The sequence below is a fragment of the Centroberyx gerrardi genome, unplaced genomic scaffold (assembly GCF_048128805.1).
Source record: "Centroberyx gerrardi isolate f3 unplaced genomic scaffold, fCenGer3.hap1.cur.20231027 Scaffold_135, whole genome shotgun sequence".
NCBI lineage: Eukaryota > Metazoa > Chordata > Actinopteri > Beryciformes > Berycidae > Centroberyx > Centroberyx gerrardi.
The window spans coordinates 22,196-33,524 of record NW_027605276.1 but is presented as its reverse complement, the minus strand read 5'-3'; the positions used below and the strand labels follow the sequence as shown (position 1 = coordinate 33,524).

At 43.3% G+C, this 11,329-nt stretch overlaps 1 protein-coding gene across 1 annotated transcript; it reads right to left on the bottom strand.

The window, feature by feature from the left end:
* Window positions 1-300: 300 nt before the first annotated feature.
* tm2d1 (TM2 domain containing 1) lies at window positions 301-10,724 on the bottom strand. Its single transcript, XM_078282420.1, is given in 7 exon segments — window positions 301-360; window positions 362-412; window positions 2,496-2,569; window positions 4,352-4,443; window positions 6,221-6,329; window positions 8,776-8,849; window positions 10,591-10,724. Coding segments are annotated over 7 exon segments (594 nt in total).
* Window positions 10,725-11,329: the final 605 nt, after the last annotated feature.

The following is an 11,329-nucleotide window of genomic DNA, read 5'->3' as shown; positions in this document are numbered from 1 at the left end:
TGTGTGTCAGGTATGTGTCAGGTGTGTGTCAGCTGTGTGTCCGGTATGTGTCAGGTGTGTGTCAGGTGTGTGTCCGGTGTGTGTCAGCTGTGTGTCCGGTATGTGTCAGGTGTGTGTCAGCTGTGTGTCCGGTGTGTGTCAGGTATGTGTCAGGTGTGTGTCAGCTGTGTGTCCGGTATGTGTCAGGTGTGTGTCAGCTGTGTGTCCGGTGTGTGTCCGGTGTGTGTCGGGTGTGTGTACGGTGTGTGTCTGGTGTGTGTCCGGTGTGTGTCGGGTGTGTGTCAGGTGTGTGTGGTACCTTCAGGGAGACAGCTGGGTCCTCCTGTAGGTCTGGTTGGTGATGGACAGTCTGGTCAGCCGGGGCGCCGTAATAATCCACGATGTAGTTTGAGCCGTCAGACGGACCGACGATCTGCAGACGCAACACACAACAGGTGACCTTTACTTCTACTATCACATTAACAGACAGTACTGTAGAACTTGTGACTCGATTTAGACTTGAAGGTCGATGACCCTGACTTGGACTCGACCTTGGGACTCGATCACCTCAGACATCGGCTCCGCATCTTTTCAGCGTTTCCCTAAATTTCTCCCCGATCGTCCGGTCGGGGCGACGGCCCAGAGAAGAGAAACACGCCGCAACGTCAGAAACGATGCAAATTCAAAAACACAAACACGGAAACTCTCTTTAATTAACTGCAGACTCTGAGATTTGGAAATTGCAGAAGTTCATATTGGGATTTTGATTTTTTTTTTTCAATTAATTGCTCAGTTCTAATATAAATGTATTAGGGCTGGGCAATATATCTATATTATATCTATATCATGATATGAGACTAGAGATTGTCTTAGATTTTGGATATCGTAATATCGTGATATGGCATAAGTGTTGTCTTTTCCTGGTTTTAATGTAATTTTCTGAACTTACCAGACTGTTCTAGCTGTTCTATTATTTGCCTTTACCCACTTAGTCATTATGTCCACATTACTGATGATTATTTATCAAAAATCTCGTGTAAATATTTTGTGAAAGCACCAATAGTCATCCCTACAATAATGTCGCAATATCGATATCGAGGTATTTGGTCAATAATATCGTGATATTTTATTTTGTCCATATCGCCCAGCCCTAAAATGTATATAAATTCCAAGATTTTGCTTATTATTGTCATTTATCAACATGTCAGTAAACACAGTAGACGACACATAAACCAACGTGACTTAAATAAATGTTGAGCTGAGTTCACCTGATTGGCTGCAGAGCTTCACTCAACAAAAGAGACATAAGAACCTTGTAAGGAACGTTAATGTTCCTCACAGGACAACAGGAGCTGTTTATGGAAAAATAAGCAAAACCAGATAATTGTTCACTTCAGAGGTAAAATGTAGATCGGCTCAACAACCAGCAGACCAGAACAGAACAGACCAGACCAGAACAGACCAGAACAGACCAGAACAGAACAGAACAGAACAGAACAGACCAGACCAGACCAGAACAGAACAGAACAGACCAGACCAGACCAGACCAGACCAGAACAGACCAGACCAGACCAGAACAGAACAGAACAGACCAGACCAGACCAGACCAGAACAGACCAGACCAGACCAGACCAGACCAGACCAGAACAGAACAGAACAGACCAGAACAGACCAGACCAGACCAGAACAGACCAGACCAGACCAGACCAGAACAGACCAGAACAGACCAGAACAGACCAGACCAGAACAGAACAGACCAGAACAGACCAGACCAGAACAGAACAGACCAGAACAGACCAGAACAGACCAGACCAGAACAGACCAGACCGGACTGCAGCAGCTGCAGGACTGCAGTGCTGCAGCTGCAACAGGTTTGGATATGAGCGCTCCTCCTGCTGTGAGTTCAGGGTGAGACGGACCGTCCATCCATCTATCTGTCCGTCCCTGTTGGCCGCAGCAGACCTCCTGCTGATGGATGTCCAGCCTCTATTATCTAAAACGCCTCAACAGGAAGCGGCGGCGGACCGATCTGTCCCCCCCCCCCCCCCCCCCCTCCGCCTCCCCCCCTCACCCTCCCCCCCCTCCATCCGTCTGTCTCCCTCCTCCTGCGCTCCCAGAGTCCATTAGAAACTTCTAGCGGCATCATTCATCCTGAGGGCCTGCGAGCCGCGGTAAATAATAATCAGACGACCGCCGCCTGTTTATTCATCAGCCTCGGCGGCGCTCTCACCGCCGGGTAGTTAGCCGCTAAAATATGAGGCTCCGGCGCCTCGTGCCACGCTGAAATGGACCCTCCGGGAAACGAGGAACTCTTTATCATGAATGTCACTCTTAAAGAGGACAGGAAACAAGAGGCTGTGTGTGTGTGTGTGTGTGTGTGTGTGTGTGTGTGAGAGTAAGCAACATACAGCTAATGTGGAATGTAAGTGTTTTGGAGTTTAAATCATGGCTCTCTGAGGGCCTCAGGGAGACGTCTGAACCAGTCTGAACCAGTAACTGACTGGTTTCTCACTCACCTGCATGGCGATCAACATGAAGTCGACCAGACTGCCGATTCCACAAAACCCAACAGTACAGAACTTCAACAGACCTGAGAGAGGGAGAGAGAGAGAGAGAGAGAGAGAGAGAGAGAGAGAGAGAGAGAGACAGAGAGAGAGAGAGAGAGAGAGAGAGAGAGAGACAGAGACAGAGACAGAGACAGAGAGAGAGAGAGAGAGAGAGAGAGAGAGAGAGAGAGAGAGAGAGACAGAGACAGAGAGAGAGAGAGAGAGAGAATCAATAAGAAACATATTTTGAAATGGTTCCATGCTTGTATAAAAAGCTTGTTGTGGTGTGGCTGTAGATCCATTCAGTAACGTTCTCAGTAAAAGTGAATAGTGTGATAAGGTGGATTTGGTTACTGTGACACAGTAAACTGTCTTGTCTTTAGCCCTAGTCTCTACTCCAAAACACTCTGAGTTGTAGCTTGAGAAGAGTCAGCTCAGTTAACCTGAACAAACTGTTAGCTAGCTAACTAGCCGGCAAACACACTGATGTTAATGTGAACATGCTAACGCTAGCTGCTACTAGATACGTTAGCTAGTGTGCTAATCTCTCTCTCTCTCACACACACACACTCACACACACACACACACACACACAGGCCCCATATGTTAGTACTTCTAATGTGTCTGTTGTCTCTTGTTTTTATCTTTTCTCTGTATCGTGTCCTTGTCGCTCTCTGTGTCTCTCTCTCTCTCTCTCTCTCTCCGTCTCTCTCTCTCTCTCTCTCTTAACGAACCCGTTTGTTAAAAGCGTTTTTAGAAATAAATCTGGCTTGGCTCGGTCCGGGCCGACCTGTGCCAAGTCAGGACAGGTGTTTCCTCCTGCAGCTGGCTGCAGCCTGTCCTGCGTCCAAAAACCCCAGGCAACACACACACACACACACACACACACACACACACACACACACACACACACACACACACACACACACACACACACACACACAGCCTTTCAGCCTTTGTCTTACTGCAGGTGTCTAATTAAAGAAGCAGAGGCTGGCCGGCTGGTTCTGCCTGCAGCAGTCAGCCTTGGTGTGATAATCATAACTGTTATTCTTTGGGTCATTATGGGATATTGTGTGTAGATCAGTCACAAAAAACAACATCCTAATTGAATCCATTTTGAATTCAGGCTGCAAAACCACAAAAAGCAGAAACAGTTAAAGGGGGAAGCCGCCTGTCTTCCTCTGCTGTTCAGGCGGTGGATGGGAGTTTGGATCTGAAGCTGCTGGTCTGATCTGGTCTGGTCTGATCTGGTCTGGTCTGATCTGGTCTGATCTAAACTGAACTGATCGATCTGGTCTGATCGTCTCCGTCTGAATGACACAAATCATTCTGAAGTGTTTTTGTTGTTGTTTTTGTTGTATGTCTCACAAACATCCAGCAGTATTCTGTAGTTCTGTGAGTATTTCACTGCTGTGTGACAGACAGTCGTGTCTCGCCGTCTCACCGAGGGAACGTTTGTTTATTTATTAGTTTTTATATTTATTTTTTTGCATCTTTCGCTGTCTTCCATGTTTTTGGTTTGTTGTTATTGATGCAGCGCAGATAAACTTATTTCTGTCCACATCCAGACAGCAGAGCGGTGAAATACTCAGAAAAACAATACTGGTGGATCTTCATGAGACAAAATTACCTTTTCTTTTACAAAACAGTCACCACTTCAGAATTATTTGTCTGTAATAACTTGTCTGTATTTTTCGATATTATGTTATCACTGTGTGTAATTTTTTTACAGACGAAACCTATGATCTCTGAGTAGAGAGAGAGAGAGAGAGTGTGTGTGTGTGTGTGTGTGTGTGTGTGTGTGTGTGTGTGTGTGTGTGTACCCAGAGCAGGATATCCCAGGTAGAAGCGGTCGGCTCCCAGCCAGCCCAGGAACAGAGACAAAGCCACAGCTACTTTATAGGAATAACCGCTCCTGGAGGGAAGGAAGGAAGGAAGGAAGGAGGGAAGAAAAGAAAGAAAGGAGTAGGGTTTGTGTCTGAATAGTCGAATAGTCATTCAACAAACGACTATTCAGCAGAACAGATTTGTTGAAATCATCTCCTTAACCAACAGATTGTCTTTGCAAAGACGATATTTTTGTAAAAATGTTTTTTTTGGTCAGTTGGTAAATGTCTGCTAACATGTAGAGGCTGACTGGCTGCAGCATCATGTGACTGAAGTCAGAGCGGCCGATACGTCGGTCACTAGTGATCGGTTCAGATACGTCGGTCACTAGTGATCGGTTCAGAGACGTCGGTCACTAGTGATCGGTTCAGATACAATCGGTTCAGAGACGTCGGTCACTAGTGATCGGTTCAGATACGTCGGTCACTAGTGATTGGTTCAGATACAATCGGTTCAGAGACGTCGGTCACTAGTGATCGGTTCAGATACGTCGGTCACTAGTGATTGGTTCAGATACGATCGGTTCAGAGACGTCAGTCACTAGTGATCAGTTCGGTTCAGATACATCGGTCACTAGTGATTGGTTCAGAGACGTCGGTCACTAGTGATCGGTTCAGAGACGTCGGTCACTAGTGATCGGTTCAGAGACGTCGGTCACTAGTGATCAGTTCGGTTCAGAGACGTCGGGCACTAGTGATCGGTTCAGATACGTCGGTCACTAGTGATCAGTTCGGTTCAGAGACGTCGGTCACTAGTGATCAGTTCGGTTCAGATACGTCGGTCACTAGTGATTGGTTCAGAGACGTCGGTCACTAGTGATCGGTTCAGATACGTCGGTCACTAGTGATCAGTTCGGTTCAGATACGTCGGTCACTAGTGATCAGTTCGGTTCAGAGACGATTGGTTCAGAGACGTCGGTCACTAGTGATCGGTTCAGAGACGTCGGTCACTAGTGATCAGTTCGGTTCAGAGACATCGGTCACTAGTGATCGGTTCGGGGAAATCGACCCCCCCACACAGAAAACAGCTAACGAGGAGGAAAGCTCAGCTGAATGATGGAGTGGAACCAGATGGATTCAGTCTGGAGATCAGGACAGCTTTCTTGACACGGATCGATAGTTTCCTTTGATTACCAAAGTATGTCAGTAGTATATTTTACATTGTTTTCACGTCTACTGATTTGATATCAGCCAATAAGGCCTCGATCTATATTCTGAAGCTGCGCACGGCGACATGCAGCACCGCATGCTGCAGCCTGGTCGGATGAGGTTTCCTAATCACCACCAGTTTCTTCTAAAGGTTTTGGAAATAAAGTTTCATCGTTCATCTAAAATAAATTATGAAGCAGAACGAGGCCGCAGAGATTCAGCAGCAGAAAAACACCAGAGAGACATTTTACATTTCTCTTTACCCTTTTTCCTCATTAACATAAAGGATCAGGCTGGTGTTTTTAATGCATTTCTTACCGTCAACAAATCCTATGAAAATAACAAAATCAGCGATGCCCAATGCAGCCTCATGTCCCAGCAGCCATAGAACTAATAATAATGATATGATAATGATGATAATAATAATAGTAATAACAATCTTTTTTCACTTCATTGCACTTTTCAAAACACAGTTAAAGCTTCACAAAGGAGTAAAAAAACAAAAAAAAACATAAAATCGGATCTTTCACCCACGCAGCCGTCAGTTTACTCCACAGGACAGTGATGCTGTGTGTGTGTGTGAATGAGAGAGTGTGTGTGTGTGTGTATGTGTGTATGAGAGGGTGTGTGTGTGTGTGTGTGTGTGTGTGCACTCACACGTTCCTGCAGGGGATGGTTTTGTTGAAGCCCACCTCCTCCCCGCTGAACCTGACCTCCGTCCCGTTGGAGAGCCGACAGCTGATGTTGGGAGCTGGGAGGCACTCCACTGACACACACACACACACACACACACGCACACACACACACACACACACACACACACACACACACACACACACTTTGATTTCACGAGGCGGTACGTAACAATGTGCATCTTCTTTCTGCTCACATTATTGTTTTTTTCCTATTCCTGCATTCTCTGTGATTTCTATACAAACTGCACTGATCCGGATATTTCTTTAATTTCTTGCTTATTGAATACTGCATGTTTCATATTTTTGGTATATATTTTTTTTTACATATTACATATTTTTCAGGTTATATTTTTCATTCAGTTATCTTTGTCTCAGAATATTCTACTGCTGTTATTTTGCACTCTGGTAAGGCTGAAACTGCTCTGATGCCGTAATTTTACATAACTTTAACTCATATACACTACCAGTCAACAGTCTGGACACACCACATTTTTCTTCATTTTTACTATTTTTCACATTTTAGAATAATAGTAAAAACATCAAAACTATGAAATAACACAAATGGAATTATTATTATTATTATTATTATTATTATATTATTCTCAGTAATGTTGTATTTGTATTTTCTGTGTCCTGTTACTGTTCTCTCTGTTCTGAACTGATTTCTGATAGTCATTCCAGTTTGATCTGATCTGATCCTCTGTCTGTAGACCTGACCATGTGACCATGTGACCTGACCATGTGACCATGTGACCAGTCAGTGATGCACATTTACTCTCCGCTTCAACCTGCACATCTGCCAGTGAAGACGCTGTATCTGCATGTATTTGCTATATTATCATCAGTTCTGTCCATTTATCTTATTCTCTATCAGTCTTACTCTCTGCTGCTGCTGGTGACACAATTTCCCGAAAGAAAATCATTAAAGTTTCATCTAAACATTCCCCATAAACACAAATAAATATGAAGAGACATTTCTGTCTTTGAGTCAGTTTTCCTGGACAAATGTGTAATTCAATACAAATCCTTGATTAGAGACTATCAGATCAGACAGACTGCTGAACTCAGACCGGCTCGGAAACCTGCAGACTGTTAGACCTGATGGGAGGAACGTTGTGGTTTTGTTGCAGCGCTGAGAGAGTCAGAGAGTCCAACCCAGAGGACAAACAGGAAGTGAGACGGAGGCTGCGGCTCTGCAGGTGGAGGACTGCTCAGAGCTGGTGGAGGTTTGACTGCTGCAGCTACAGCTGTTTCATTATTAAAAAAATAATAATAATAATGACAGAAGTACCGGTTCGGGACTCGGTATCAGCAGATATTCGACTCGGATCGGAGACAATTAAAAATACCTCGATATCGTTAATGTGATGATATTTTGGGGATGAGTATTGGTGCTTTCATAAGATATTTACACACAAGAGCATTTTGAAAATTAGTAATGATCATTAGTAATCAGTAATGTGTAATCAGTCATAAGTAATATCGATATGATGAGCAGGTGAAGCCGATCATCGTTCATTTCACTCAGGATCGGCTGATGAGTTCAGGAGATTGTATCACTTTACTGTAATATTTTTACTTTTCACAATATTACAGACGATATCTAGTCTCATGTCGAGACGATATCTAGGGTCATCAACACCGCACAGAAAATCATCGGCTGCCCTCCCTGAAAGACATCTCCAGCTCCCGCTGCCTCTGCAGAGCCAAAAACATTCAAAAGGACTCTTCTCATCCTGGACACCACCTGTTTGACCTTTGACCTGTTGCCCTCTGGCAGGCGCTACAGGACCATCACAGCACGGACCTCCAGATTTAAGAACAGTTTCTTTCCCTGGGCCTTAAGCACACTTAACTACAACAAGCACTGAATGACCCCTCACGTGCAATATGATGCCTACTGGATCTAGTGCAATAATTACATTTATTCTACTGCAATAATTACTTTCATACTAGTGCAATAATTACATTTATTCTAGTGCAATAAGTACATTTATTCTAGTGCAAAATTACATTGTATTTATTTATTTTACTTATTATTTTAGAACCTGTGTTGTTGGCTGTGGATGTTTGTTTTCTGAGGTTGTTTTGTTTTATTTCCCTGTGTCTTTTAGTTGCACTGATCAGGAGTAGCGCTCCTAATTTCGTTGTATTCTGTACAATGATAATAAAGGCTTTCTATTCTATTCTATATCACAATATCGATATGATAGGATTTATCGCCCGGCCCTCAGCAGCTGCCAGTCTGTCACACTCCGAATCCAGATTCTCTCACCTGGGAGAGAAGAAAACAACTGACCCAGAGACAGACGCCTGTTGAGGCTGTTCTGTCTGTTTTCTGTCTGACTGGTGAAGCTGTGAGTTTAACATGCAGCGGGTGAGAACAGGTGAGAGCAGGTGAGAACAGGTGAGAACAGGTGAGACCAGGTGAGACCAGGTGAGAACAGGTGAGACCAGGTGAGACCAGGTGAGAACAGGTGAGACCAGGTGAGACCAGGTGAAGTGTCAGTTTCTCACCCCATGCTGTCGTCTCCCTGCAGCTCTCCGGCTCCTGTGTGGCTTCATCGATGGTTGGATCTTTACACAGATACCTGAGCAGAGTGAAGGACTCACTGACAGACTGAAGACTACTGACAGACTGAAGACTCACTGACAGACTGAAGGACTCACTGACAGACTGAAGACTCACTGACAGACTGAAGACTACTGACAGACTGAAGACTCACTGACAGACTGAAGACTCACTGACAGACTGAAGACTACTGACAGACTGAAGACTCACTGACAGACTGAAGACTCACTGACAGACTGAAGGACTCACTGACAGACTGAAGACTCACTGACAGACTGAAGACTCACTGACAGACTGAAGACTCACTGACAGACTGAAGGACTCACTGACAGACTGAAGACTCACTGACAGACTGAAGGACTCACTGACAGACTGAAGACTCACTGACAGACTGAAGACTCACTGACAGACTGAAGACTACTGACAGACTGAAGACTCACTGACAGACTGAAGACTCACTGACAGACTGAAGACTCACTGACAGACTGAAGGACTCACTGACAGACTGAAGACTCACTGACAGACTGAAGACTACTGACAGACTGAAGACTCACTGACAGACTGAAGGACTCACTGACAGACTGAAGGACTCACTGACAGACTGAAGACTACTGACAGACTGAGGAGCAGTTCACTGCATCAACACAGGACCAGCAGAACCTTTATGTTCTGTATCTGGTAGGTTATGAAGCCCATAAAGTAGTCTCTATGTACTGGTAGCACATAAAGTGTTGCATTTCCTAAATATTAATTTAAGATACCACACATCTATGACATTGTCTGTTATTTCTTTATTTTATTATAAGGAGATAGTCTTTTGTTTTGCCCCTGTCCACAGGGAGGTCAGAGGTCAGAGGCAAAACAAAAGACCATCTCCCTGTAATAAAATAAAGAAATAACAGACAATGTCATAGATGTGCAGTATCTTAAATTAATATTCAGGAAATATTCTGTCAGAACAGCTGAGTCACTGCCCATCTTTCGGCGGAGACTAAAGACACATCTCTCCAGGTTACACCTGGACCCCTCTTCAACTAACCTGTCTTCTTACCCTTCTTTAAAATAAAAAATAAAATAAAAAAATAATTCAAAGAATGCTACTTATTCCTATTAAAAGGCTTAGCTGATGAAGACTGTGATGCCGTTGGTTTCACTACAGTTGACAAAATGCACTTACTGTAAGTCGCTTTGGAAAAAAGCGTCTGCTAAATGACATAATGTAATGTGATGTAAATGCAACCAGTACATAAAGACTACTTAATATGTGCTTCATAACCTACCAGGATATAGTACATAAAGCCTCATATCTTATCATTATAGTATTATATTATAGTTTTATATCCTGCCAGCACCGAAAAGAATGCTTTAAATATTACTACTATATAGTGTGTAATAAAACTAATACCAATAATAAACTTGATTTATATAGCACTGTTACAAGGTGCTTTCCAAGACATTTAAGATAAATAAATACAGTAATAATATAAAACAGTGTATAATAATACTAATATAATATACACTTTATAACACGTCAGTATATACGATATAATACTTTATATCCCACCAGCATGTAGTTTATAAAGCTTGCAGCCTGCCGGTACACAGAACACTACACTACACAGTATGTAATGCTTTATTTATCCCACTATTACAGAAGCTACTGCTAGCATCGTTAAGCTAGCTGCGGTTAGCCGCCAGTCATCAGTTCAATAATCTCCCGTCAGATGAAAGTTATTGAAATATTATTGATTAAAGGATACTGTCCGAGTCGCAGGTTTTCGCAGCTTTCCACTTCCTCCGCCAGAATCACCTTCAGATGAGAGTAAACACAGTAAAACAAGACGCTCCACAGTCCCGAGCGTAAACAAACCAGCCGTCTCCAGGAAGACGCCATGTTGGATCTGACTCTGTCACGTGACCGCCCAGATTCTAACGCTGCAGTCAAGTGCTGTCGGGAAAATGTTGAATGTTGACTTTTAAATTTAGTGGCACATGAACGATCCAACAAAGTATTCAGTTCGATTCATAATGATGGGAGACGATAATGAAGAAATAAACAGGAATGGGAAACATTATAGTGACGGAATATGATAAATAATGAGATATAACGATGAATAAAGATATAATAATATCTAGGTAATATATAGGTAAATACAGCTGGGTAAACATTATAAGAACGGGATACGATAGCGGGAAAGTGGGAATTTTCTAATAATACTTACCGAGATGAGACATTCAGGGCCGGGGAGCATAGAAGCCATATTAACAACTAACAGCTAACGTAAAGTTATGTAGTTTATTATTATGTATTATTGTTTGCTATACTATTAAACTAATAGGTAATGGTGTATGTTTCTGTTTTCACTGTTCAGTTCGAGATTGGTTGATTTATAAAATAAAACACCCCTCAAATAAATCTTTTGTTACTTTCCACCAAAAGCACATGAATGTGAATCGTGATATTTCCGACAGCCCCTGAAGGCAGCATTAAAGCGACAC